This window comes from Bubalus kerabau, chromosome 19 (assembly GCF_029407905.1).
Source record: "Bubalus kerabau isolate K-KA32 ecotype Philippines breed swamp buffalo chromosome 19, PCC_UOA_SB_1v2, whole genome shotgun sequence".
NCBI lineage: Eukaryota > Metazoa > Chordata > Mammalia > Artiodactyla > Bovidae > Bubalus > Bubalus kerabau.
Window position 1 is genome coordinate 55,376,238 of NC_073642.1, and position 27,431 is coordinate 55,403,668.

General features: G+C 38.2%; 2 protein-coding genes and 1 pseudogene across 6 annotated transcripts in view; 2 read left to right on the forward strand and 1 right to left on the reverse strand.

Annotated features, from left to right (window-relative positions):
• The window catches only part of KLHL28 (kelch like family member 28), a 33,822-nt gene extending 24,030 nt beyond the window's left edge, over positions 1-9,792 (reverse strand). The window contains exon 1 of one of the 3 annotated variants that reach the window (XM_055556482.1): positions 9,623-9,792. The gene's annotated coding sequence lies outside the window, so the exon portion shown is untranslated. Of the gene's footprint in view, positions 1-1,016; positions 1,116-4,379; positions 4,519-9,622 lie in introns of those variants that run through there. The other 2 variants (XM_055556483.1, XM_055556485.1) reach the window with 2 other exon arrangements.
• Positions 783-1,573, forward strand: LOC129633945 (40S ribosomal protein S4, X isoform-like; annotated as a pseudogene).
• Positions 9,793-9,975: 183 nt separating the features above from the next.
• Positions 9,976-27,431, forward strand: part of TOGARAM1 (TOG array regulator of axonemal microtubules 1) — a 78,447-nt gene continuing 60,991 nt past the window's right edge. The window contains exons 1-2 of one of the 3 annotated variants that reach the window (XM_055556473.1): positions 9,976-12,241; positions 24,796-24,952. In XM_055556473.1, the coding sequence (XP_055412448.1) occupies positions 10,196-12,241; positions 24,796-24,952 (2,203 nt within the window). In that variant the 5' untranslated portion in view covers positions 9,976-10,195. The remainder of the gene's footprint in view (positions 12,242-24,795; positions 24,953-27,431) is intronic. The other 2 variants (XM_055556472.1, XM_055556471.1) reach the window with 2 other exon arrangements.

A 27,431-nucleotide genomic window follows, 5' to 3' on the forward strand; every position in this document is an offset into this window, starting at 1 on the left:
AATAGATAATTTAACATGAAAATTTAGCTTATGATAAAGGCAGCATTTCAAAATCTGTGAGGAAAAGTGTGACTTTCAAGTAAACATGTTGAGAGAACAGAATAGCCACAAGAAAAAAAGATAAAATTAGATCCCTTCCACATATCTGGGACTTCCCTTGTGGCTCAGAGAGTAAAGCATCTGCATACAATGTGGGAGACCTGGATTCGATCCCTGAGTCGGGAAGATCCCCTAGAAAAGGAAATGGCAACCCACTCCAGTACTCTTGCCTGGAAAATCCCATGGATGGAGGAGCCTGGTAGGCTAGTCCATGGGGTCGCAAAGAATCAGACGTGACTGAGCCACTTTACTTCCACATATCTACGCCAAGATAAATTCCTAACGGATCAGAGGTATAAATGGAAAAAATGAAAATATACAAGTATTTGAATAAAATGGTGCGAATCTCTCTATAACTTGAGATTGAAGAATAGTTTCCTAACTATGGTACAAGTGAAAAGACAGGTTAGATTAATTACATTAAAAACTCTGAATAGTTAAAAAATTCATAAGCAAAGAAAAACATGTGAATAAGGTTGAGAAAAATATTTATAATAAATATAAAGATGCAACCTCAAAAAATAAAACATTCCTAAAATATTCTAGCACTATAAACAGTCTAAAGAAATGAACAGGAGGTTAAAAAATATATGGTTCTTAAGTATATGAAAAATTCTTTAACTTCATTTGTAATCAAATGCATTAAAACCATATGGAGGCCTCTTTTTGTGCCCAGCACGGCGATGGCTAGAGGTCCCAAGAAGCACCTGGAGCCTGGAGCAGCTCCAAAAAACTGGATGCTGGATAAACTGACTGGTGTGTTTGCCCCTCGTCCACCTACTGGTCCCCACAAGCTGAGGAAATGTCTTCCCCTAATCATTTCCCTAAGGAACAGACTTAAGTATGCCTTAACAGGAGATGAAGATTTGCAGCAGCGTTTCATTTAGATCAATGGCAAATTCGCACCAATAACCTACCCTGTTGATTTTATGGATGTCATCAGCATTATTAGACTGGAGAGAATTTTCGTTTGATCTATGACACGAAGGGTCGCTTTGCTCTTCATCATATTACACCTGAGGAGGCCAAGTGTAAGTTGTGCAAAGTGAGAAAGATCTTTGTGGGGACAAAAGGAATCCTTCATCTGGTGACCCATATGCTCGCACCATCCTTGCCTGATCCCCTCATCAAAGTGAAGGACACCATTCAAATTGCCTTGGAGATGGACAAGATTACTGGTTTCATCAAATTTGACACTAGTAACCTGTGCATGGTGACTGGAGGTGCTAACCTGAAAAGAATTGGTGTGATTACCAACCAGAAGAGGCATCCAGGTTCTTTAGATGTAGTTCATGTGAAAGATGCCAATGGCAACAACTTTGCCACTTGGTTCTCAAACATTTTCATTATTGGCAAAGGCAACAAACCATGGATCTCTCCTCCCCGTGGAAAGGGTATTTGCTTTACCATTGCTGAGGAGAGAGACAAAAGACTGGCAGCCAAACAGAGGATGGATAAAATGATCTCCATGTGACGTGACTGGAAAAGTCTTTGTACTTAATCAAAGGCTTTCCTTGTGGCTCAGCTAGTAAAGAATCGGCCTGCAATGCAGGAGACCTGGGTTCGATCCCTGGGTTTGGAAGATCCCCTGGAGAAGGGAAAGGCTATCCATGCCAGTATTCTGGCCTGGAGAATTCCATGGACTGTATAGTCCATGGGATCGCAAAATTAAAGAAAATATCACAAAAAAACACACCAAAAACAACTATGCTGCTGCTGCTGCTACTGCTGCTAAGTCACTTCAGTCGTGTCCGACTCTGTGTGACCCCACAGACAGCAGCCCACCAGGCTCCCCCGTCCCTGGGATTCTCCAGGCAAGAACACTGGAGTGGGTTGCCATTTCCTTCTCCAGTGCATGAAAGTGAAAAGTGAAAGTGAAGTCGCTCAGTCGTGTCCGACCCTCAGAGACCCCATGGACTACAGCCTTCCAGGCTCCTCCATCCATGGGATTTTCCAGGCAAGAGTACTGGGGTAGGGTGCCATTGCCTTCTCCAAAAACAACTATATGGAGTTATTAATAACAATGCTTTCCTGACAATATACTTTGGTGAGGCTATGAGAAACAAACACATTCATCCATCCCCAAGGGAACGCTGAATGATAGAGACCTCTGGAAATAGATCTGGAAAATTTAGCAAAATTACATTTGCATTTATTCATTAATCTAACAATTCTACTTCTAAGAACTTATCAAAAAATACACTGGCAAAAATATAAAAAGACAAATGCATAAGGTTAATAATTACAGGTCTATTTGTAAAAGCAAAACAATAATACCTTATGCTTTTTACTTTAGTATTTGAGAAACTAAAAGGCAACAAACCAAGAATTTTAAGCTCTAATGCCCACCAACAAAAGGGTGGGTGAAAGAAACCCCTGGCACATCCACACAATGGAATACTATGCAGCTGTGAATGGGAATGAGGAATCTCTGTATATACTACTCTGCAGGCTCTTCCTGATCCAAACATGGAAGAGAAATATGTGTACAGTATGCCACTATTTATTTAAGAAAGGGGGGGGGGTTACAAATATATATAACGACTTATTTTTTTTTTTTAAGGAAATATAACGTGGTATATTTTTAAAAGGTTACCTAACAGAGGAGGGAGAGAACAGAGTGGAGGGGATAGAGATAAAGCTACACATCTTTGAACATATCTCAGTTTTATAGATTTGACTGTGGAATTAAGGTAGTATTTTACATAATTATAAAGCAAAATTAAACCTTAAAAACAACAATTTGAAAATAAAAGGAAACAAAGGAACTCAATGTTCAGTTAGCAGCCTAACCATATTATACCAAATAACTTTAGTAATTTGATGGGCCATCCTTAGAGAGGTATGCCTTAAAAAATCTTATACCACTTCACATAGTTGGTGAAGATGTTATTTGTATTCTGAAATGGTTACTGTGCAATGCCATGGTGCATAATTATCTGACATTTCTAACTCTATCACCCCTGGTCATCATTCATGATCTGGGATTTTTAGTAAAGGAGAAAAGAGAGAAAGACATAAGCCTGAGATAGTAAACATAAACCCTGCAGTCTGATTTTTTGTTTAATATTTTATTTATTTGGCTGCTCTGAGTCTTAGTTGTGACATACCCGATCTTTATTGCATCATGTGGGATCTAGTTCCCTTACCAGGGATTGAACCCAAGCTGCCTGCATTGGAAGCATGGAGCCTTAGCCACTGGACCACCAGGGAAGTACCTGTAGTCTGATTTTGAAATAAAAATAACAGAATAAATATATATATACATATATATAAACAATATTATACACACTAACTATATAAATTATGCATATAACAAAATACATACAAGATACAAATGTATAAAATGTATAATTAAGAAAAAAATAAAATTATATTTTTGAGCTCTGTCAACTGAAAAGGGTTAGAAGTTATGACCAACCCAGTAGCACAGAGTACTCCTAGCACCAGATGGGGTCCCTAAATATTGTTTCCCTCTAAGGAAATAGAATTCCTTGGACAAACAGCTGATTCTAGACCTAAGACAGAAAACGTCAAGATAAATTTGGAATCATTACATAGTAGATAGCAATAAAGCTATCAATGATGACTAAGGTCATAAAAAACTTTGGAGCCAAACTGAACAGGCCTTCACTAGTCACAGATGGGGCAAACTGATCATCCACTGTAGTAACTGCAATTGATTCAAACATAGCAGACATGCTTAAATCCATGAGTTCATAATGATAATACAATTATGATAATTTTAAAAAACTGATCACCACTAGAAGATACTAATGAATCAACTCATTATTTGAAACCAAGCAAATAAAGGGAAAGAATCAAGCATTTATCATACCTTTCCTACATTTCAAATCCTAAAAGATGATGCTGTGAAAGTGCTGCACTCAATATGCCAGTAAATGTGGGAAACTTAGCAGTGGCCACAGGACTGGAAAAGGTCAGTTTTCATTCCAATCACAAAGAAGGGCAATGCCAAAGAATGCTCAAACTACCGTACAATTGCACTCATCTCACATGCTTGCAAAGTAATGTTCAAAATTCTCCAAGCTAGGCTTCAACAGTACGTAAACCAAGAACTTCCAGGTGCTCAAGTTGGATTTAGAAAAGGCAGAAGTACCAGAGATCAAATTGCCAGCATCTGGTGGACCAAAGAAAAAGCAAGGGAATTCCAAAAGAACATCTACCTCTGCTTCATTGACTACTCTAAAGCCTTTGACTGTGTGGATCACAACAAACTGGAAAATTCTTAAAGAGATAGGAATACCAGACCACCTTACCTGCCTCCTGAGAAATCTGTATGCAGGTCAAGAAGCAACACTTAGAACCAGACATGGCGCAATGGACTAGTTCCAAATTGGGAAAGGATTATGACAAGGCTGTAGACCGTCACCCTGCTTATTTAACTTCTATGCAGAGTACATCATGTGAAATGCCAGGGTGGATGAAGCACAAGCTGCAATCAAGATTGCCAGGAGAAATATTAATAACCTCAGATACGCAGATGACACCACCCTTATGGCAGACAGCAAAGAGGAACTGAAGAGCCTCTTGATGAAAGTAAAAGAGAGTGAAAAAGCTGGCTTAAAACAACATTCAAAAAACTAAGATCATGGCATCCAGTCCCAGAACTTAACGGCAAACAGAAGGGGACAGAATGGAAACAGTGACAGACTTTATTTTCTTGGGCTGCAAAATCACTGCAGATGGTGACTGTAGCCAAGAAATTAAAAGACACTTGCTCCTTGGAAGAAAAGTTATGACCAACCTAGACAGCGTATTAAAAAGCAGAGACATTACTTTACTAACAAAGGTCCATATAGTCAAAGCTATGGTTTTTCCAGTAGTCAAGTATGGATGCAAGAATTGGATCATAAAGCAAGCTGAGTGCTGAAGAATTGATGTTTTGGAACTGAGGCATTGGAGAAGACTCTTGGAGTCTCTTGGACTGCAAGGAGATCATACCAGTCCATCCTAAAGGAAACCAGTCCTGAATACTCATTGGAAGGACTGATGCTGAAGCTGAAACGCCAATACTCTGGCCACCTGATGCAAAGAGCTGACTTATTTGAAAAGACCCTGATGCTGGGAAAGACTGAAGGCAGGAGAAGAGGACAGCGGATGAGATGGTTGGATGGCATCCCCGACTTGATGCACATGAGTTTGAGCAAGCTCCAGGAGTTGGTGATGGACAGGGAAGCCTGGCATGCTGCAGTCCAGGGGGCTGTTAAGAGTCGGACATGACTGAGCAACTGAACTTCCTATATTAACTGTACAAGTGGGTTACCAAGCAGATGAGGGTGAGTTTTTCTTTATACAAGCACCCCAGTTTTTAGCGAAGGAATGATAGAATATCATCATTTCTCAATCTTAACGAAGTAACGGAGGCAGGCATTGATTATGAAGGGCTGCTAACATCACAAAAACAGAGACCACCTTCTGACAGAAGATCATAATACCACCTATAACCCACCACACACACACACACACCAAAATCAAACGAAGTCAATAGACTTGATCCAAGTATTAATTTATAAGAAATAAAGAGAAAAGAAAAGCATTTTAAACCATAACAGAAAGATGCAATCAGCAAATGTTAGATAAAATTAGACTCAGACTTTCCATAGTCTACAGCAACTTCACAATTTTAGATTCTGAAACCAAGCTAATAAAGGTCAAGTTCTGAGTTATTATACTTAATTGACACCTAAGCTACAAAACAGTGGTGCTGAAATCAGTTGGGAGGCAATTATCTGCTATAATAAGAGCAAATAAATGGTGACGAGAAACAAGAATTGTTTAAATTTCTTTTCCACATTTCAATTCTCACAGAATTCAAGTAATTACGGCATATAATTTTTTAAATTTATTTATTTTTTAATTGAAGGATAATTGCTTTACAGAATTTTGTTGCTTTCTGTCAAACCTCAAGAGGCATATAATTTTAACACTGAACCTATGGAACAAGGTGGCATATTTTCCTTTTATCTGAGATTGACTTTCATTATATCCGGAGAAACAAAAGTAAAGTTAGAAACCTGTTATACAAATCACTCACTGTACATAGATTCCAAAATAATACAGAAGAAAGCAAGTCCCCAAAGCCATTACCACATCCAATAAAAGCTCGAAGTTATAGAATTAACCCATCTACTGAAAAACTGGTTAGAAAAAACATGAAATTCTGTTAATTTATAAAGATTAGAGCTTAAAATGGAACAGGTTTTTTTATTGTTTAAAAGTACAGTTTTTGACTTGAAATGAACAGTGGATTTGGGACTTAAATCTAAGTAAATGAAATATAACACTGATACACAGTAAGAAAACCTGTTTAATTCTACATGGATAAAAATAAGCTCAAAATTTCTTAACCTTATTAAAGTTCTGACTCAAGCAAGAAACCAAAAAGCCTCAGAACAGAAACTCAAAGAGGAAAATTAAAATACATACAATCAAATAATACACAGTAATAGATATAAATGATTAATGATGGAAAAACCTAATTTTATCCTAGTTTCAACATTCTCCTGCCTCAAAACTTCTCCAAAGCTCTAAGCAAATAGCTAAAATGACTAATTTCAGTAATTACTTTCCAATGGAAACACCCACAAAATGTGCCGTAGTACAAATGTAGATGATGTAACCTCAGAAAATTGTTGTGAAGATTAAATGAGTTAATATTAAGTACTAAGCAGAGTGTATGGCACATAGCAAACACTCAATACATAATAGTATAATTATAATTACTTGTTAATGTCAAGAGCACTTTTCATTTGCATAGCATTTCTTCACAATAACTTCTTAAACTATACAAAATTCTTAACAGTTTACAGAATGCACTTATTTCCAACATCCCTACATGTCTGTAAATTTGAGTAAGAACAAGGAAAAAATTATAGTGGTTAATCCAACCAATATATATTTTATTCTGACTGTGGAAATAAGGGATGTTTTTAGGGCAACTGTGTTTATCTTAACTTCAGTTCAAAAAATTAAGGTATGTATCACACATTCTTATGACCCATTAATTTAACTAAACTTTCTTGAAATTATCTTGAAATTACTATTTTAACTTTTTAAAATCTGAATTTGCTATTTGCAATGTATTCTTAATTACTCCCTTTCAACTTTCAGAGGTGTACTATTAATATACCCAATAGTGTATTCCACTACTCTGAAATTTAAGAAAGTAGTAGTAGAAATTTATAATATCTCTATACATAGATAAATACAAAACACAAGTCAATACACAATGTCTAGAATTCCCTTGATCCCTAGAATTAAAGAATAAAAAATTTTTTAAAATTTGTTTCATGATAGAAATAAACAGAATACACATTAAATGGATGAGGTTTATTTTCCACAAAATAACCCTCAAAGATGGGCTTCCATGGTGCCTCAGCTGGTAAAGAATCCGCTTGCAATGGGAAAGACCTGGGACGGATACTTGGGTAGGCAAGATCCCCTGGAGAAAGTAAAGTATACCCACACTCCAGTATTCTAGCCTGGAGAATTCCATGGACTGCATAGTCAGTCCATGGGGTCTCAAAGAGTTGGACTCGACTCGGGGACTTTAACTTTCAAACCTAAAAGATAATTAGTAAGATATGGGATGCTGATAAGGTCCCATTTCCTAAATTTCCATCATAGAGAATAATGCATCTTCCAAGTTTTCATCAAGGAAATTAAAGGTAATAGATATAAAATTGCAATATCTACTGCAATCTATAACATAGTGGTCTACAGGGCCCTAAGAAAAGGGGTTAAAATGAAAACTCATCTTGCTTTGTTTCAAGGAAAAGGATATAAGTAGTTGATTTAAGCATTCAAACCCCTTGAAAAGTATTTTTTATAGAGAGAACAGGTAATTCTTAAACTTCTACCATAATTTTAATGATGCTGTATAATTCAGGACTTTCCAAGTTCATTTTCTTTGTTCCATCATTACCACACAACTTCCCAAGTTCTTGGATACAGGAAAGAATGCACTGGATTTTCAACCTGAAAATTCTGATCACTGAAAAGGGTTATCTTCTATTTCAACATAAACTGGCATTCTAATGTTACATTCTGATGTGTACATCATTCTTTTAGTTTAGTCTGAATTGAGTTCCTGATACCTCAGCATACATGAGTAAAAGTATGAATTTGAACTTCTTTCACGGGAAATATGAGAAACTGACATTCTTTCTCATTGACAACTGTCAAAATCATGTCTTAGTTTTCACTCTTCTGCCCTTATCCTACCCACAAAATTAAAAAAAAAAAAGTTTTTCGTCTACTGAAATATAGTCAAACCAAATTAAGGGAGATTCATTTAAACACTAAAATGATTAATTAAAATTAACTAACATCCTAGAATTTAAACCAAAGCAAAAGGATGCATGTTTACACAGGCTTCGTTTTCATTTATTCTACTTCCAAAAGAAAAGGAAAAAAGAAACCTATAATAATCAAATTGTACTTTAAGACAATATCCAGAAATGATTTTTGAGCTTGTCTTACTTATCCAGCAAATATTTTTATAAAATTGGTTTGTCATAGTAAGACTTAAAAAAGGATTCAGGAGACATTCTGTGCGGTACAGAACTGGGTAGGAACACTTGCATTTTAAGTGCATAAACTGGAGACTTCAAATGATAACAGAATTTTCTCACTGGGTCATTCAAAAACAATTGTATTATTCCTTCCCCGAAATATTCTCTTCCGCACTTGAAAGAACTCTGCCTCACACTAAGCACTCCAGCTCTTCAATTGTTTCCGCCTACGTTTAATTACAAGGAAGAAAGACTGCTCACCAAATTCACAGTTCGCCTAAAACAAAGAAATGTCTATCATCGGCTCTAAAACTATAGGGCGGAATTCTCTTAGGACAGTGAGGCAAAGAACTTCAACCGCAACTGAAATTGTCTTTGCAATCTCGGTTTCCAGGAAGACTGAAAGGCTGCAGAGCTGCGCGAAGATCCTGCAGGGAGGTTGGGGTGGCAGAGGGAGCTAGCGGGGAAAGGGGGTGAGTCCCACAGAGGAACTGCATTAGACTTTGAGAACCTATAAGGGACAGAAGGTTAGCTACAAGGAAAAACAGATTTATCTGCAGATCAAGTACGTTTTCAAAAAGAACTTAAAGTGATGAGGATAAGGGAAAACGACAGAAAACTATCAACCCTTCACAACCCAAGGGTAAGAGAACTAGGAAAAGGCGGGGGTGGGGGGTAGGTAGGAGAGGACGGGGAGAGTAAGGTCCCAAAACACCGGGATTTGAAAAAAAAAGTACGCGAGCTCTGAGCTTGGCCTTAGTCCGGATCTCTCGTACCGGTATGCGGACGGCAGGAGGAAAGGATCGCCCTTACTCAGGGCTGTAGACAACAACGCGTTTACTGCGATAACGAGCCCTGCACAAGAAGATGTCGCCTCTGTCCCTGCTTGCTCCCGTTCATTTCTTTACATCTTACTCTAACACCAGCGGCACTCCAACAGAACTCTGTCAAAGCCTGCGCTGCAGAAGGACAGCAAAGGAAAATACCTGAGTCCCAGGAATCACGCCCGCAGCGACAGGAGGAGGAGGAGCCGTGGACAACTCGAGACTGGGCAAGATCCTTACTTGTCTCTAGTCAAACCCTAATTCTTACGGGTGGGGCGGGGAACTTCCGCCCTGAGCAAGGAGAGCGTCACTTCCGCTTAATGCTTTATCTGTTCCTCGCCTTCTCCATTCCAGATACGTTCCTTACGTTCGCAACGTTCTCACTTCCTTTTCCCGAGCCCTTCCGCCTAGCCCGAATTTCTGACGTGGACTACATGACCCTGCATGCATCACGGCAGGTTGATTTCCGGGTCAAGAGGTCCGCGCTGGGTACATCACCATGGAAGCGATCGGTTTGGTCACGTGGTGCCCCTGGTTACGCCCGGTGGCTGCTGTGGGGTCTGGGGCTCAGGCGGGGGCCATTTTGCCGAAGGCAGCCTCCGGGACTCAGGGGCTCAAGTTGTTCCCTTTTCCTCCTCTGCAGGTTGAGGCTTGGAGAGGAACAGGAAGGCTGGGCTCCATCGAGCCCTTCGGAGACGATGGTTTGCTCTAGTCTCCGCCACTTGACGACCCTCCATGGCGGCTGCGCCCTCAGCCCTGCTCCCGCTGCCGCCCCTTCCATCCCTCTGTGCCTATCGCCTCCAGAGCCGCAGTCGTCCTTCCGCCCCAGAGACTGATGATAGTCGAGTTGGGGGCGCCATGAGAGGCGAGAAAAACTATTGCTGCCGTGGAGCTGCCGGAGATCACGGTTCCTGCCCCCCGACACCTTCGCCTCTGGCCTCGACCCTCTTGATGCCTGCGGAGGCAATCTCAAATAGTTGGTCTGGGCCTGGAGGTGGTTTGTCGGGGGGAGATGAAGAGGAGACTCGGCTCCTTCAACAACTGCGGACCGCGCCCGATCCTTCCGAGGCCTTCCAGGCTTTACAGGCTGCTTTGCCGCGGCGGGGCGGTCGACTTGGCTTTCCCCGACGAAAGGAAGCGCTTTATCGGGCTCTGGGCCGAGTGCTTGTGGAAGGAGATAGTGATGAGAAACGGCTCTGCTTGCAGTTCCTCTCGGACGTTCTCCGGGGTCAGGGGGAGTTAGGCCAGCTGGAAGAGGCCTTTAGCTTAGCTCTTCTGCCTCAGCTAGTCGTCTCGCTACGAGAAGAGAATCCAGCCCTGCGGAAGGATGCGCTGCAGATCCTACACATCTGTTTGAAGCGTAGTTCTGGACAGGTGCTGAGGACGCTTATACAACAAGGACTGGAAAGTACCGACGCCCGGCTTAGAGCTTCCACAGCACTACTGTTCCCTATCTTGCTTACCCCTGAGGATTTGTTGCTCGACCTAGATCTTACCGAAGTGATAATATCCTTAGCCCGAAAGCTTGGCGGTCAGGAGATAGAAGAAGAATCTGAGACAGCTTTCTCTGCACTTCAACAAATAGGGGAGCGTCTTGGCCAAGAGCGATTTCAGTCCTATATCTCTCGCCTGCCTTCTGCCCTGAGGAGACACTACAATCGCCGCCTGGAGTCCCAGTTTGGAAGTCAGGTTCCTTATTATTTGGAACTTGAAGCATCTGGATTTCCTGAAGATCCCCTTCCCTGTGCAGTGAGTCTTTCCAGCAGCAATCTTAAATTTGGGATTATTCCTCAGGAGCTGCATTCAAGGTTGTTAGATCAAGAAGACTATAAGAACCGGACTCAGGCTGTTGAGGAACTGAAACAGGTGATGGGTCGCTTTAACCCAAGTTCCACCTCTCATCCTAGCCTTGTGAGTTTCATTAGTTTGCTGTATAATTTGTTAGACGACTCTAACTTCAAAGTGGTCCACGGCACACTTCAAGTCCTGCATTTACTGGTTATTCGCCTTGGAGAGCAGGTACAACAGTTCTTGGGACCTGTTATAGCAGCTTCTGTCAAAGTGCTGGCAGACAACAAGTTGGTGATCAAACAAGAGTACATGAAAATCTTCCTCAAGCTAATGAAGGAAGTAGGTCCTCAACAGGTGCTTTGCTTGCTCCTGGAACATCTCAAACATAAGCATTCCAGAGTGAGAGAGGAGGTGGTGAACATTTGCATCTGCTCCCTCCTGACTTATCCCAGTGAGGATTTTGACTTATCCAAACTGTCTTTTGATCTTGCCCCAGCTCTTGTAGATAGCAAACGCAGGGTACGCCAGGCAGCTCTTGAAGCCTTTGCTGTGTTGGCATCGTCAATGGGCTCAGGTAAAACCAGCATCCTTTTCAAAGCTGTGGATACTGTGGAGCTGCAGGATAATGGAGATGGAGTGATGAATGCTGTGCAGGCCAGATTGGCTAGGAAAACCCTCCCAAAGTTAACAGAACAGGGATTTGTGGAATATGCGGTACTCATTCCATCATCTGCCCAGGGTAGATCGAGCCATTTGGCACATGGAGCAGATGCAGACTGGCTTTTGGCTGGTAACAGAACTCAGAGTGCGCACTGTCACTGTGGTGACCACACAAGGGATAGCATGCAAATTTATGGATCTTATAGTCCAACTATCTGTACTCGAAGGGTACTAAGTGCAGGAAAAGGAAAAAATAAATTACCATGGGAAAATGAGCAGCCTGGAGTCACGGGCGAAAACCAGACTTCCAGTTCCAAGGACATAGAACAGGTATGCATCTTCTCTAATTTCCTTGAGTTGAAACTATGAAAGAATTTAAAATAGAAGTATGCCTGTAATGACTGAGGGGTGAGGCTCTTTAGAGGGTTGTTATGCTTTGTTTTTAAATCAGTTTGCTGATGTATCAATTATAATGGGACAGAACACACAGGAACCTTCAGTAGGTTTTCTGCTTGATGGATTTGATTAAATTTGAGGCACAATTTGGTATAGAAAATACCTGGATTTCAGTTTTGATCTGTCACTTTGGCATATCTGTTATCTCATTCGAACAACAAACACTGAATACCTAGTAAGTACCAGGAAAAAAAAAAAACCACGTTCTAGGAATGAAGATCAAACGGGTTTTGCAGAGTTTAGTTAAGGAAAAGTCAGACCTGTAAATGGGCAGCTACAAATTGGTTAAGTGCTAAAATAGACATTTCGAGTCCTATGGAAATGCTGAAAGTAGAAAAAATAATTACACTGGCAGGGGAAAAACCTTCCAAGAAGATCAGACATCTGAACTAAGGGTTATTTTCCCACCCCGAAGTCTTTATTTTGAAAATTCCAAATCTATAGTTGACTTAAAAGAATAGTACAGTGACTACTGGGACTTCCCAGGTGGCTCAGTGGTAAAGACTCTGCCTTCCACTGCAGGAGACGTGGGTTCTGTCCCTGGGTCAGGAGGATGCCCTGGAGGAGGAAATGGTAACCCACTCCAGTGTTCTTGCATGGAAAATCCATGGACAGAGGAGCCTAAAGGTCTCCATGGGGTTGCAAAGAGTTGGAGACGACTCAGCACACATGTGCTCACACATGCACACATAGTGAATATTCATATACTTCATCTGTATTCACCAGTTGTCATGTTGCCATATGCGCTTCATATTTGCTGAACCATTTGAAAATAGTGCAAGTATCTTGACATTTCATCCTAAATGTTTCTGTATATAACTCCTAAGAATGACATTCCCATTTATAACCATCATACTATTATCACACCCCAGAATACCAGTAGTAATAGCCTCTATTTATATTTCTCCAATTGTCCCCAAAATGTGTTTTATACTATTTTGTCTTCCAGGATCCAGTCAATCAAGATTCACATGGTTAATATGTCTTTTACATAGAATTACAAGCCCATCTGTGTGTTTGTTCATGACATTGACTTATTTTTGAAGAATCTTAATCTATCTTACTGTTTCTTTATGTTACATTTAAGATAAACAGTTTTAGCAAAAATACAACCTTGTGAACGTCATATTACATCACTTGGTTAAGGTGTGATAACCATACCACTCCGTTGCAAAGGTTTATTTTCCTCTTTATAATTAGCATATGATCTGTAAGATACTCTGTGACACTAGGAATACCTCAACAACCTTCCATCCCTGTTCTTAACATCCACTAATGATCCTTACCTGTATCATTTATTACATTGGGGACTACAAAAAAGGGTAACTTTTTTGAAAAGTCTAACATTCCTTCTGTATTTGTTACCTGGCATTCTGTTTTATTCTACGTGTAATAATTAAATGCATGAGTATTCATTTTGACACTAAAGTTGTCTCAAATGTGATTTGACCGGTGGCTGGCTCCTGTGTCCTGTAACATGACTCTTTAAGTCTTTGAACACTTCCTTAACTTAAACATGGTATGATGCCCCGGGTTGCTTTGTATTTTTCTTGCTCCAGACCTGGAGCCAGTGTTTTTTCCAAGAGCCCAGGAAATGCTTTTTAAATTAGAAAGTGGAATTTTAAAACCAAAGTCAGGGTATAGACATGCTCAGTGGTGTTGCTTATCATTGTGGATTGACTCTTTGAGTAGATAGAACCTAGGAATACCTTTTTCTTTTTTTTTTTTTTAACAAATTCATATTGATACCTCCAATGCAAATCCAGCACTACAAGACTTTCTCATATTCCTTTAGTCCATGTTTATATCTCCTTTCTCTCACAATTTAACCCTGGTTCCTAATATCAGTTCAGTTCAGTTCAGTTGCTCAGTCGTGTCCGACTCTTTGCAACCCCATGGACTGCAGCATGCCAGGCCTCCCTGTCCGTCGAGTCGGTGATGCCATCCAACCATCTCCTCTTCTGTTGTCCCCTTCTCCTTCCACCTTCAATCTTTCCCAGCATCAGGGTCTTTTCCAATGAGTCAGTTCGTCACATCAGGTGGTCAAAGTATTAGAGTTACAGCTTCTGGTCTCTAATATCATTTACATTTATTGATATTCATACACAAAACATAATTACTACACCAGTATCACAACAGCTGACTACCTACTAAAGCTCAATATTTCTTTGCACTTGTTTGTTTCTATGCTTAGAATTATCCTACACTCATATGGTCAAAGTTTTCTTAATTTGTTTGTAGGTGGTTCAAATGATATGATAAAAGATGAATAGTACTTTGCTTAGTGTGGATGTGTCCTGATGAATTTCAGACTGAAGAAATAATGTTCAGAGATACTAAATTATAAAAGGATTTACCAAATTAATAAGAAATAGTATATTTCTGCACAGCTGAACCTGTTTGGTGGAAAGTAGCAGAAGATGAAACTAGAAATGTAGGCAAGGGCCAGGTATGGAGATCATTTTTGTAAATGAGTTCGTGCCTTTTGCAGTATGGATGGAGGTGAACAGTATTCCCCCTCGTTCTTTTTAATTCTAAAGTTATTTTTAAAGTAATTTTCCTGTTTACATAATTTAGTCATATGGTTTTTCTCATGTATTTTAAAACTACCTGGGAGTGAATGATTTTCTTTAAGCATTGATTTTAACACTGCTTGTTATTTGTCAAGTCTAAAATGTTAGTGTAGGAAGTTCTGTGGCCGTCCAGTGGTTAGAACTCGGCACTTCCACTGCCCTGGCCCAGGTTCAGTCCCTGGTCAGGGAACTAAGATCCCACAAGCCATGCAGCCCAGCCTAAAAAAAAAGAAATGTTAGTGTATTAAGATTCTGGTGTTGGCCAAAGTGCCAAGAATCTGAAAATAGTACATTTCTGAAATTCTAGTGTAGACATATATTGCTTTTGAAAGAAGTAATCAGATCAGATCAGATCAGTCGCTCAGTCGTGTCCAACTCTTTGCGACCCCATGATCCGCAGCACGCCAGGCCTTCCTGTCCATCACCAACTCCCGGAGTTCACTCAGACTCATGTCCATCGAGTCAGTGATGCCATCCAGACATCTCATCCTCAGTCGTCCCCTTCTCCTCTTGCCCCCAATCCCTCCCAGCATCAGAGTCTTTTCCAGTGAGTCAACTCTTCGTATGAGGTGGCCAAAGGACTGGAGTTTCAGCTTTAGCATCATTCCTTCCAAAGAACACCCAGGGCTGATCTCCTTCAGAATGGACTGGTTGGATCTCCTTGCAGTCCAAGGGACTCTCAAGAGTCTTCTCCAACACCACAGTTCAAAAGCATCAATTCTTCGGTGCTCAGCCTTCTTCACAGTCCAACTCTCACATCCATACATGACCACAGGAAAAACCATAGCCTCGACTAGACGGACCTTTGTTGGCAAAGTAATTTCTCTGCTTTTGAATATGCTATCTAGGTTGGTCATAACTTTCCTTCCAAGGAGTAAGCGTCTGTTAATTTCATGGCTGCAGTCACCGTCTGCAGTGATTTTGGAGCCCAGAAAAATAAAGTCTGCCACTGTTTCCACTGTTTCCCCATCTATTTCCCATGAAGTGATGGGACCGGATGCCATGATCTTCATTTTCTGAATGTTGAGCTTTAAGCCAACTTTTTCACTCTCCACTTCCACCTTCATCAAGAGGCTTTTTAGTTCCTCTTCACTTTCTGCCATAAGGGTGAAAGAAGTGATAGTCAAATTAAAAATTATCCCAGAAATTAAGCTTTATTAGGGAGGTTGGTGTCTGGACCCTGGAGCATACCAAATCTGTAGATGTTAAAGTCCCTTACATAAAATGGCATGTTTATAGGTGCCTAGAACCTCCTCCTGTATACCTTAAGTCATTTCAAGATTACTTATAATATTTCATACAATGTAAATGCTATGTAAATAGCTGCATAAGTACAGTGTAAACGCTATGTATTGCCAAAGAATGGAAAATTGAAGTTTTGCATTTGGGAACTTTCTAGAATTTTTTTTTTATATATTTTCAATCTACAGTTGAATCTGTGGTTGCAGAACCCATCGATTTGGAGGATTGACTGTACTTTCTTGCTCAGAAATGGTCTGTAGAAGAATTATTGATACATTGGAAATTATTATAATGAATGACAGGGATTAAATACCTAAATATTTTTATGTGTGCAGTTTTTAAAAGTACATGTATATTTTTAAAATAATAGGGCAGTACTATATTTTAGAGCAGGTTTAGGTTCACAACAAGACTGAAAGTACAGAGTTTCCTTAAAGCCCTTTTGCACACCCACACATGAAACCTCCTTCACTAACACCGTCTCTCCTAAAGCGGTGTATTTTTTACAGCTGATGAACGTGCATTGACATTAGTATTTGCTTTTGGTATTGTACATTCTATGGGTTTGGACAAATATATCCATGACCCATATCCATCATTGTAGTATCGCACAAAATAATTCACTGCCCTAAAATTCTCTGTGCTCCTATTCATCCCTCCCTTCCTAACTCCTCGCAAACACTGGTCTTTTACTGTCTGCATAGTTTTGCCTTTTCCAGAATGACGTGACCCCTTTTCTAATTTGTACTGACTCTTGCCCAGGCTCAATTTTAACATTTGCAGTCTATTGTTAAAATGTTATTTCTGTCTTGTCCACATAGAGCAAGTTAATGACATAAGATGCTTCTATAAAAACTCAGAAATGTTTCAGTTACATACTCCTGTAGCTCATTTTGAAGATAAATAGATTAGTTTGCTTAGAGGGATTATTTTGTATAACAGTGGTAGGAAAAAAGAAAGGTTAAAACAGCAGGCCTTTGAAGACTGGAGACCCTTGAATGCCAGATTAAAGAGTTTAGTCTATTATTTTGACAGTGGTTTGAGACTACAGGGGTTGTTTGGTTTTGGTTTTTTCCTTCTCTTCTTTTTTTTAAGCAGTATTTTAGGAAAGCTAATCACAACAGCAGCAATGTCTAAGTTGTGTGGGCTTTTCTTTTTTTTTTTTTTTTTTTGAGAAGGTGGAGACTGGAGACTGGGAAGATCAGTTAGTGCTTTACGTGTCATTGTTGAGTTTCATTAGAATTAGCAGGGTATCAGGTAAGAGGCATTTCAAAGGATTTTAGTGGCCAAAGTGTTGGAGGAAAGGAAGATAAAGAGAAAGAGGGATAACTCAGATTTGATTGAAGTGACAAAAATGCATAATAAATCCATGAATAAGAAAGACCCAACAAGGGAAAATGAGTTTTAGATAGTGGAAGAACACTTGGTTGAATTTGTTGAAGACCACTATTAAAGAGACAGAGAATGAACTAGGGTGTAGAACTTGGAAGTCACGTATTGAGAAGTAATTTGTTGAAACTGTGAGATTTGAGGAGCTCTCAGAACAAGAGCAAGTGCTTAAGTCTCAGTCTCAGCATACAGCCCCATTTAGGGAACAGCAGTAGGAGATGGAACCAAACAAGGAAAACACAAAGAGTGCCTAAGACTTGGAAGAGAATCAAGGAAGAACAAAAGTTTTAGAAGTGAAGTAAAAAGAGTTTCAGGAAGCACATCATTGCTGTTAAAGGCAGGAGAGTTTTTTGAGGAGAATGAAATCAGAAAAAGCATGATTTATTCTTATATATGAGCTAGCTACTTGTAAAATAACTTTTGAAGATACTTTTCTCATAATTTTATCTTAATTTCCTCCTAATAATTCATCTGATTATTAAAAGCTGTATGTGCTTGTTATAGAAAATTTGGAAAATATAGAAAGGCACAAAGAAGAAATTTAAGATTTTCAGCAGTCTTACTACTGAGAAAAGCATTCAGTGAACATTTTGTTGCCTCGTCTTCAAGTGCCATTTCAGTTTGTGTATACTAATGACGTTATTTTTTCCATACACGAAAGTCTCTCTCTTTCACTTTATCATGAATTTTTTTTCTTTGACGTCAAATAATCTATAGTAGGATCTTTAATGGCTGTTTCATGTTAGATTATATAATATCAGTTGGTTTAGTTGTTCTTAATTTTGAATATTTATACGTTTTAATTTTGTTTCTGCCATTTAGTTGACTCTTTTTATGCCCCAACGTATACTATGATAAGCAGATTCTTGTGGTATTCTAACTTTGCATCTCTTTCTGTGCTTTTAGGACTATTTTAATGGGTTAGTGGGGTCCAATAATCAGCCATCACTACTTGGCCACCATGTTAGCTGTATTTTTCTTAACAGATTTCTGTACAATGAATTAAGTGTCACGGTAACCTAGACTGAAAAGTAAGGAGCATACTTGCTTCACTTGTATATGTAGTTATTAGGTTCTATAGCTTTTTTAAGGTAGAAAATTTGGTTACTGAAAAGTCAGTGAGACATGGGAAAAAGTGGTTTTAGAGACTAAATTTATAAGTTTATAAGATGAACTGATAAGAAAATATTTATTAATACAAGCACTAAACATTTATTAAGCATCTTTTTGATCATCCACTAAGTGTGAAGCCAAGTTCAAGCTTATAGAGTACTCTTAAAAGCACTGCCTAGCGTTTTTTTCCTCTTTTGGTATTTAGCCCATGTGAACCATGTCGTCTTTTTCTTCAGTAATGGTAAGCACTGTGTTGATAATGACTGTTGTTGTTTTTTTATATAACAGTACTAACAGTGCTGTGTCTGCAGTCAGTATCCACAAATATCTAAGTGAGAAAGTAGAATCGCAGGGTTTGAGGGTAAAAGAAAAGACCAAGCAAGATGTAGTAGGATGTAGCAGGATGAGTTATCACTATGTTTTCTTTTTAAATAGGAACCACCTCATTTAAAGTAGCAAAGAGCCACTGGTGACTTCACCATGCTTACTCTGTACTGTGGTAGATCTTAGATTTGCAAGGAATATATGATTTGATCTCTCTCATCATAGTTGAGAATCAAATTGAGAGGGAAAGGCAAGGAATTAGTGTCGTTATATACTGAATGAATCAAGAACATGGGTATGTAGAGAGGTTAGCTTTGGAACAGAGGCAGAAGTCTTTTTTGTTCTGGAATTGGAGGAAAAAATTAAAGGAAGATAATTTAGGATTCAGAAAGATGTTGAGACTGCAGATTTTTTTTTTTAACCAAAAGAATGGAGCTCTGGACATTGAAGACAAGGAGCTCTGGAGTAGTGCTTATCAAATTTTAATGTCCATAAAAATTCCCTCAGGATCTTGTTGAAGTACAGATTCTGGTTCAGTTTGTCTGGAGAGGGGTTCTGAGACTACATGTCTAGTAAGCTTCTAGTTGTTGCTGATGCTGCTGATTTGTGAGTCACGTTTTAAGGGCAGGGCTCTAGTATTAGGCTTCCATAATCTGGTAAATGAAGAACCAAGCTGAGAATGGAAAATAGAGAATCAGACATTTGAAGAATGTGGGAAAGATTTAGAATACTTAATGTGACAAATTTAAAGGTAATAGAAAATCCCAAATCACTAAGTTGCAGTAATGTATTTGGTGTGAACTTAATCCTAAAAATTGAAATTTCCTTGGATAGTACGTTATTTCCAGCAAGTAGTTTTTGTTATTTATTTTTTTTTAATTGAAGGATGATGGCTTTACAGAATTTTGTTGTTTGCTGTCAAACCTCAACATGAATCAGCCATACATACATATATATCCCCTCCTTCTTGAACCTCCCTCTCTGTTCTTTTAAAAATATGATTGGAGTGTCTAAAAGAGAAAAACCCTTAGTTTTAAAACATGTCAAAATCATGAACAATCCTGAAAATATATCTAATATCAGTGCAGATGTTAGACTGTTTCCAATAAGTAGTCATTATTTTTCTTCTTAAAATTTTATCAAGATGTCTGAAGTATTTGAAAAACTTTTTTCTGTTTATTTATTTATGTTGTTGTTGTTATTGACTGCACCGCATGGCTTGCAAGATCTTAGTTCCCTGACCAGGGATTGAACCTTGGGCCAGAGCAGTGAAAGCCCTGAGTCCTAACCACTGGGCTACCAGGGAATTCCTGAAAAACTTATTTTTAGTACTTGTCAAAATTAAGAGCAATCCAAAAGCATATCTATTCTCAGGTCTATTTAAAAACTTTAAAGTAATTTTAAAATAAGTTTTGAAAACTAAACCTTAAGAATATTAAATAAGATAATGTATACATTGTATTGATTTTATGGTCTAAAAAAACCATAGCACTTATCATGATAAATGGAGAAAACATATGCATTTCCTTTATTTCCCTGTAACTTTTTAACCTAAGGCAGTGTCAGTTATATATATTAAATATAACCTCACCCAAAGATACCAACTTTTGTTTCCTCACAGAAAAAAACTGAAATTCATGTAACCAAGAGCTGTCTTTTTATTCTTTCCATGACTATATATGTCCTTTTTATAATGGTTTAAGTGACAGAAATAAACATGTATTTTGTCATCATCCAGAGGCTTTTGTATGTCCTTTAACCTGTTTGTTTGATGGTTATCCTATAATGTATAACAGACAAGGATAAATTAAAAGCATATTTAACACAGGGAACTATATTTAATATCCTGTGATAAACCATAATGGGAAAGAATATGAAAAAGAATACATACATATAATCAAGTCACTTTGCTGTACAGCAGAAATTAATACCATATTGTAAATCAACTATCAATTCAGTTCAGTCGCTCAGTTGTGTGCGACTTTGCAACCCCCTAGACTGCAGCACGCCAGGCATCCCTGTCCATCACCAACTCCTGGAGCTTATTCAGACTCATGTCCATCGAGTCAGTGATGCCATCCAGCCATCTCATCCTCTGTCGTCCCCTTCTCCTCCTGCCTTCAATCTTTCCCAGCATCAGGGTCTTTTCCAATGAGTCAGTTCTTCACATCAGGTAACCAAAGTATTGGAGTTTCAGCTTCAGCATCAGTCCTTCCAATGAATATTCAGGACTGATTTCCTTTAGGATTGACTGGGTTGATCTCCTTGCAGTCCAAGGGACTCTCAAGAGTCTTCTCCAACACCACAGTTCAAAAGCATCAATTCTTCGGCACTCAGATTGCTTTATGGTCCAACTCTCACATCCATACATGACCACTGGAAAAACCATAGCTTTGACTATATGAACCTATCAACTATATTTGATAGTTTAATTTTTTTCATTCAATTTTATTAGTCTAAAATCTTAATTAAGAGTCTGGAAATTATAAATAATATATTAAGCATTATAAGATTTATGGCATTATAAAAATTGATCTGTGTTAATAAAGATATTATCTATTATGTAATTTAACTGAACATGTGATTTTGCAATTTTATAATTTGAACAGGAGTAATGTTAAGGTATCCAACCAGTGAAACCAGTAGAGGAAATTTAGGAAATTTAAGTTAATTAGGTGTTTCCTGAGAGGATAAGTTCAAATTTGGACAAACAATTATACTATTATTTTTACACAGTGATAAAATGTGGGCAAAGACAAATAGCTGCCTTCTACTGACTCTGATTTGTCCAAAAAGCCATCTTAAGTAGAATTTCTATGTGAACTTTTTCTGCACAAGTACATGCCATATATTAAAAACTTTTAAGTTTATGAACATTTTTTCCTTGTTCTTTAACCTAGTAACCGAGGTCATTAACTAAACTCACAGTCTATGTTTTCCCTTGAATGTGCAAAAGTAGGAGATAAAACGTGTTATATTTGGTATCACAACTGTGCTTTCTTAAAGTTTGCATAGAAAATGATTTGAAAAAACATACAAAGATATTTCAGAAGGTGATTTTGGAGGTAATTGGAATAAACTTTTTTTAATGGCTGTCATTAAGAGGCAAGGTTGAAGTTCAGGTAAAACTAGAAAGAACCGGTAGAAAATGAAGGTCCAAAAACTGGAGGCTGGAGATTAAGATAAATTTAGTATGAGCTCAATAAAGGCAGGAGTGTAGGTGGTTTCTGAGAGGGTTAGCTATTAAAAGGTGTTATCCTGATAATTTGCTACTATCTATACCAAGGTAGAATTAAAACTATTTTTGTGATGTCCTTAACACTCCTTGCCAAAAGCTGAACTAAGATGTGTTAGGTCAAAGAAATGTTTTTATGAAAAATATATTAGGAGTCAAGTCCAAAGGTTAAGAGTTACTAAAAAGCGAGATTAAAATAGTAGATTAGACTATGTGAATTTCAAATCATTGTTAATATTAAATGTGAAACTCACCTTTTATAACACTTTCATTTCCTACAAGGAATTAAATGAATTAAATTTTAAGACATTAACTTCAAACACTGAAAACTCAGTTCTATCTAAGAGTCATAAGATCCTTTAAACAGACTGCTTCATATTTTGTAAATTTAGCTCACAACTTTTGCAAACTATATGTGTACTTTTCCCTTTTATGCTTACTCATTCCTTTTCCCTTGTTTATTGTTTAGTCCCGTCAAAGCTTATCCTGATGAAAATAATTTACCTACTTTTGAGAAAGACCATAAAGGACCTCTCATGTTAATAATAATTGGTATGTCCTACAGTCTGCTTTCAAATATTTGCAGATTTTTCTACAGCAGAATGTAATTCCTGACTTCTCCTAAACCCTGGAAAATGCCACACTAGCAGATATATTCTCCACTGCTACTACTACCCACTGTATCTCCACCCTCATTACCCCTATCACTAGTTGTTGTCTTCACTGTCATACATTCTAATGTTCTGTTCTCTAAGTAGAAATTAATTACTCCTGGGAGGGGAGTTTAGTGGAGAAGGGATGTATTATTTGTATGGCTGCAGCCCATTACTGTCCACCTGAAACCATCGCAACAGTCAATTGGCTATACTCCAATATAAAAAAGCTTTTTTAAAAAGAGATTAATTACAGAGTAAGTCTAATGTAAATGCATTCCATACTGGAGAATTATCTCTGGATTACTCATGATATTAACTGGGTTAGTATATTTTCTTTTAATGTATCTAATCAAAAGTTGACTGTGATTGGTTTCATTTTTATTCCATTGTGTCCTTTTCATGGGCTTCCCTGGTGGCTCAGCTGGTAAAGAATCTGCCTGCAATGCAGGAGACCTGAGTTCGATCCCTGGGTTGGGAGGCTCCCTCCTTTTCATGCTGACTGCTATAAAATCAGTCATCGTTGTTTAGTCACTAAGTCATGTCTGACTCTTTCCAGCCCTGGCGGACTATCGCCCGCCAGGCTTCTCTGTCCATGGAATTTCCCAGGCTGGGATACTGGAGTGGGTTACCATTTCCTTCTCCAGGGGATCTTCCCAAACCAGAGATTGAACCCATGTCTCCTACACTGCAGGTGGATTCTTTACCACTGTGCTCCCAGGGAAGCCTATAATCAGTCTCAAAAATTATAGTATTGGATTTTGAGAAAGTAAAATCAGGCCTTTTTCTGCTGAAGCATTCATTACTTCTCACTGGTATTTTGGGGGTTAATTTTTGAACGAGTTAATAGTTTTCCCACAAAATTTGATGAGGAATAACAAGTTACTTGATATCTATTTGATAATCTTAATCTTGTAATAGTCAAATAGCTAAGAAGTTTTCAAATAGGTGTTATCTGTAATTTTATTGTATTTCATTGCTATTTGACACTTGACAAAGTTTGCTAAGGATACCTGAGAAGACTTACAGTTCACTGCATATGTAGATTTGATTATGTCTTTAAGCTCCAAATAAATATAAGGACAGTAAATATAATTTCTTGTCTGTTCACTCAGTTTTTAAAATGTTCTGTAGCCATGATCAGCGTGAAATGATCCAGAACAGTCGAGGCCATTGTTGGTGAAGGATTCGCAACACTTGAATCATGCTTTTACATAGTTCTTTAACTATGATTAGGTTGAGTTTCAAAATTCTATTCTGGCACTCTTGTACCTTAAAAATCAAACTGGGTATGTGGAAAAGGAGTTGGAAATTATAAAGTACTAGGCATATATAAACTATTATGTTTTGGGTTTTAACTAAAAGACCTCTTATAAAAATCTCCTAAAGGAACCATGATATAGATTACATTTACATTTGGGCTGCAGATTATGGATAGTAAATTTGCCTCAGTAAGAAGAGTAAAGTGGGATGCTTGCTGGTTCAGTGACCTTCGACTGGCATTTATTGTCCACTGCTCAAAGATGGCATAGTGTGACAGGCCATGCTGCTGAATCAGAAATGGTCTTTCCTTTATTCAAGTCATCATTTCACTCTTTTTGTCGTTTGCATTCTTTCCTTCCTAGCTACCAGTTGTGTACTCTAGGAAGGTAAGGTACAGAAAACGTTTGGGGTAAGGTTTGAGAAAGGAAAAAAAATTAGCATTTATATCATGGCATGAAGAAATACTGCTAGGGTACCGTAATACATGTGGATGTTTATTTGTATCATTGTATATTTGATACATTTATTAATTTTTTCTTTTAATCTGAATTTCATAATTAAGTCTAAATTATTCCATCATATTCATTACCAAGTAGACTTAACTACATTTGCTGATTTGTTATTCCGTTTTTATAGTTTTCAGCATATGATTTCATTCCATCTCCAAAATTAAAGCCATCTCAAGGAATGCCAGTCAACGATGATTTATGTTTTAGCAGAAAAAGAGCGTCAAGAACTGTATTTCAGAATAGTCGGGAATTTAACCCAGATTCTCTTCCTATATGTGCTGCTGGTAAGTGAAAGTTGCAGGTAATGAACATGTTGAACTAAGTTAAAGATTTCTCTAATCTTCATAGTTCATTCAGAACCTCTTAGAACTTATAATCTGGTAGACAGTTCAAATTCAATAATATTTGTTAAAGACCTGATAAAAATGGACAGTTTGACACAATTGTCTCATAAGATCCAGGAAGCGTTTCTCACTGAAATCCTTTGGGTATTAATGTAAGGCAGTATTTGCTTCATCAACAACCCATTTTTACTGAGTATGTCCTGTGTACAGATATGTTTCTAAGTATGTGCAGATACTTTTCTAAGTACTGGGTATATTTATTGTTGTCCATGGACTGTAGCCTGCCAGGCTCCTCTGTCCATAGGATTTCCTAGGCAAGAATACTGGAATAGTTTGCCATTTCCTTCTCCAGGGGATCTTCCCAACCCAGGGACTGAACCTGTGTCTCATACTTGGCAGGCGGATTCTTTACCACTGAACCACCATGGAAGCCTGGGGATATAGCATTCAACAAAATAGGGAAAACTTTCTGCCTAATAGATCTTACATTCTAGTTCGGGCAAAGCAAACATTAAATAAATGCAAAACAGAGTAAATTACATGGTGATAAATGCTATGAGAAAAAATGAGCAAAGAAGAGGAATATAGAGGAGGGGCTATTTTAAATAGTGTGATGAAAGAAGGCCATATTGAGAAGGGAATATTTGGAGCAAATCACATAGATACCATGAGAGAACAGCAAATGATTCCAAGAAGAGGGTACAGTTAATGCAGAGTACAGGACGTATTTGAGAAAGATCGAAGAAGCTAGTAAATCTAGAATGAAAAGAGTAAAGGGAAGAGAAGTAGAAAATTAAATTGAGGAGAATAATATGGGCTCCTATTTAAGGCCTAATAAACTATTGAATGGGCTTCAAAATATTGAAGAATATTTTGAGGAAAGAAGTAACATCAATTGGCTTGCTTTCCAGACTTGGAGGATGTTACATTTGAAATAGATTAATGCAAGCAAGGGAGAAAACATGGAGTCTGTTGTGATCTAGGCTGGAGTCAATGGAGGTTTTGACCAGTGCAGCAGTGATTATAGTGAAAAGTGATTGGATCCTGATTATAAGTCAAAGGTACAGTTACTGTGATTTGCTGATGGGTTGTGTAGGAGTGTGAGAGGGAAGTTGAAAGAGCTCTAAGCTTTTTTTGGCCAGAACAACTGGGAAGATGTTTAGTTGCCTAAAGTAAGTGTTACAGAAAGTAAATATATTATTATTCTGAGGCCATTGTCCCGTCATGGTCCTTATCAGTTAGAAAAATCATTAAAGAGGAGATAATACTTGAGCTTGGGATATATGTATGATTCCAGATGTTAAGGGGAGGTATGAGGAGAGCAAAGGCTCACATTAGGAATGGGCTTGAGATTTCTGACAGCAGTATAAAGGCAAGTTTCATTTTAGATGGTCAAAGAGTAATTGGAATGTGGAGAACCCTTGTGTTCTAGATTCAAAAATTTGAACTAGTACTTGTAAGCTATAGGGAGCTGATGGAGACTTACTTCGTTAAAGAACAAAGCAACTAGCGTGACAAGGTTGTTTACAGATTGAATAGAAATGAATAATCAGAAAAATATGATGATGACATAAAATAGAAAAAAGGGGAATAGAAAAAGATTTCTAGACTTAGCACCCAGGTAATTAGAAAAATGGTGATGTGTTGACAAAAGGAAATCATTTAGCAGTGGAATGTGGAGAATGAGATAAAGATTGAGTTTGTCTTTTACTTAAGATCCAAGTGATACAAGTTATTGAAATTTATTGGCTATGACACAATATTTAGAAAACGTTGCTGTAGGAGAATTTGTAGATCTTTATGCAATAAAATTCCGTAATATTTTCTTATAAAAATGAGGTCTTACAATGATCGTGTAGTTGAGTGTGTATTTGATAGAGAAAAAGAAGTGCAAGAATATATCCAGTTAAGTTTGAAGCATTGCTTGGGATTTTTATAAAGCCTGTGTTTTTTTGTATCATCTAGAATTTCTTACCTAACTGTACAGATTTTAAATAAAGAAGAAGACAGCATGTAACTTAATGTTAGGTTGAAGGATATAAATTATAAGTACTATAGCGATTCAAGAAAGGAAGAGATCATAGGTATTGAAGTGGTTTATGATAACTCCAAGAAAGAGGTTGAACTTGAGCTGAATTTTAGAGAAGAGAAAGGTTTGTGGGAGGGTTTGTGGTTGGTAGCGAGGCAAGATTTAGGGAGAAAGTATAACTAGAGTATTTAATTCAGTTCAGTCCCTCAGTCGTGTCTTTGTGACTGCATGAACTGCAGCACGCCAGGCTTCCCTGTCCATCACCAACTCCCAGAGCTTGCTCAAACTCATGTCCATTGAGTCAGTGATGCCATCCAACCGTCTCCTCTGCCATCCCCTTCTCCTCCTGCCTTCAGTCTTTCCCAGCATCAGGGTCTTTTCCAGTGAGTC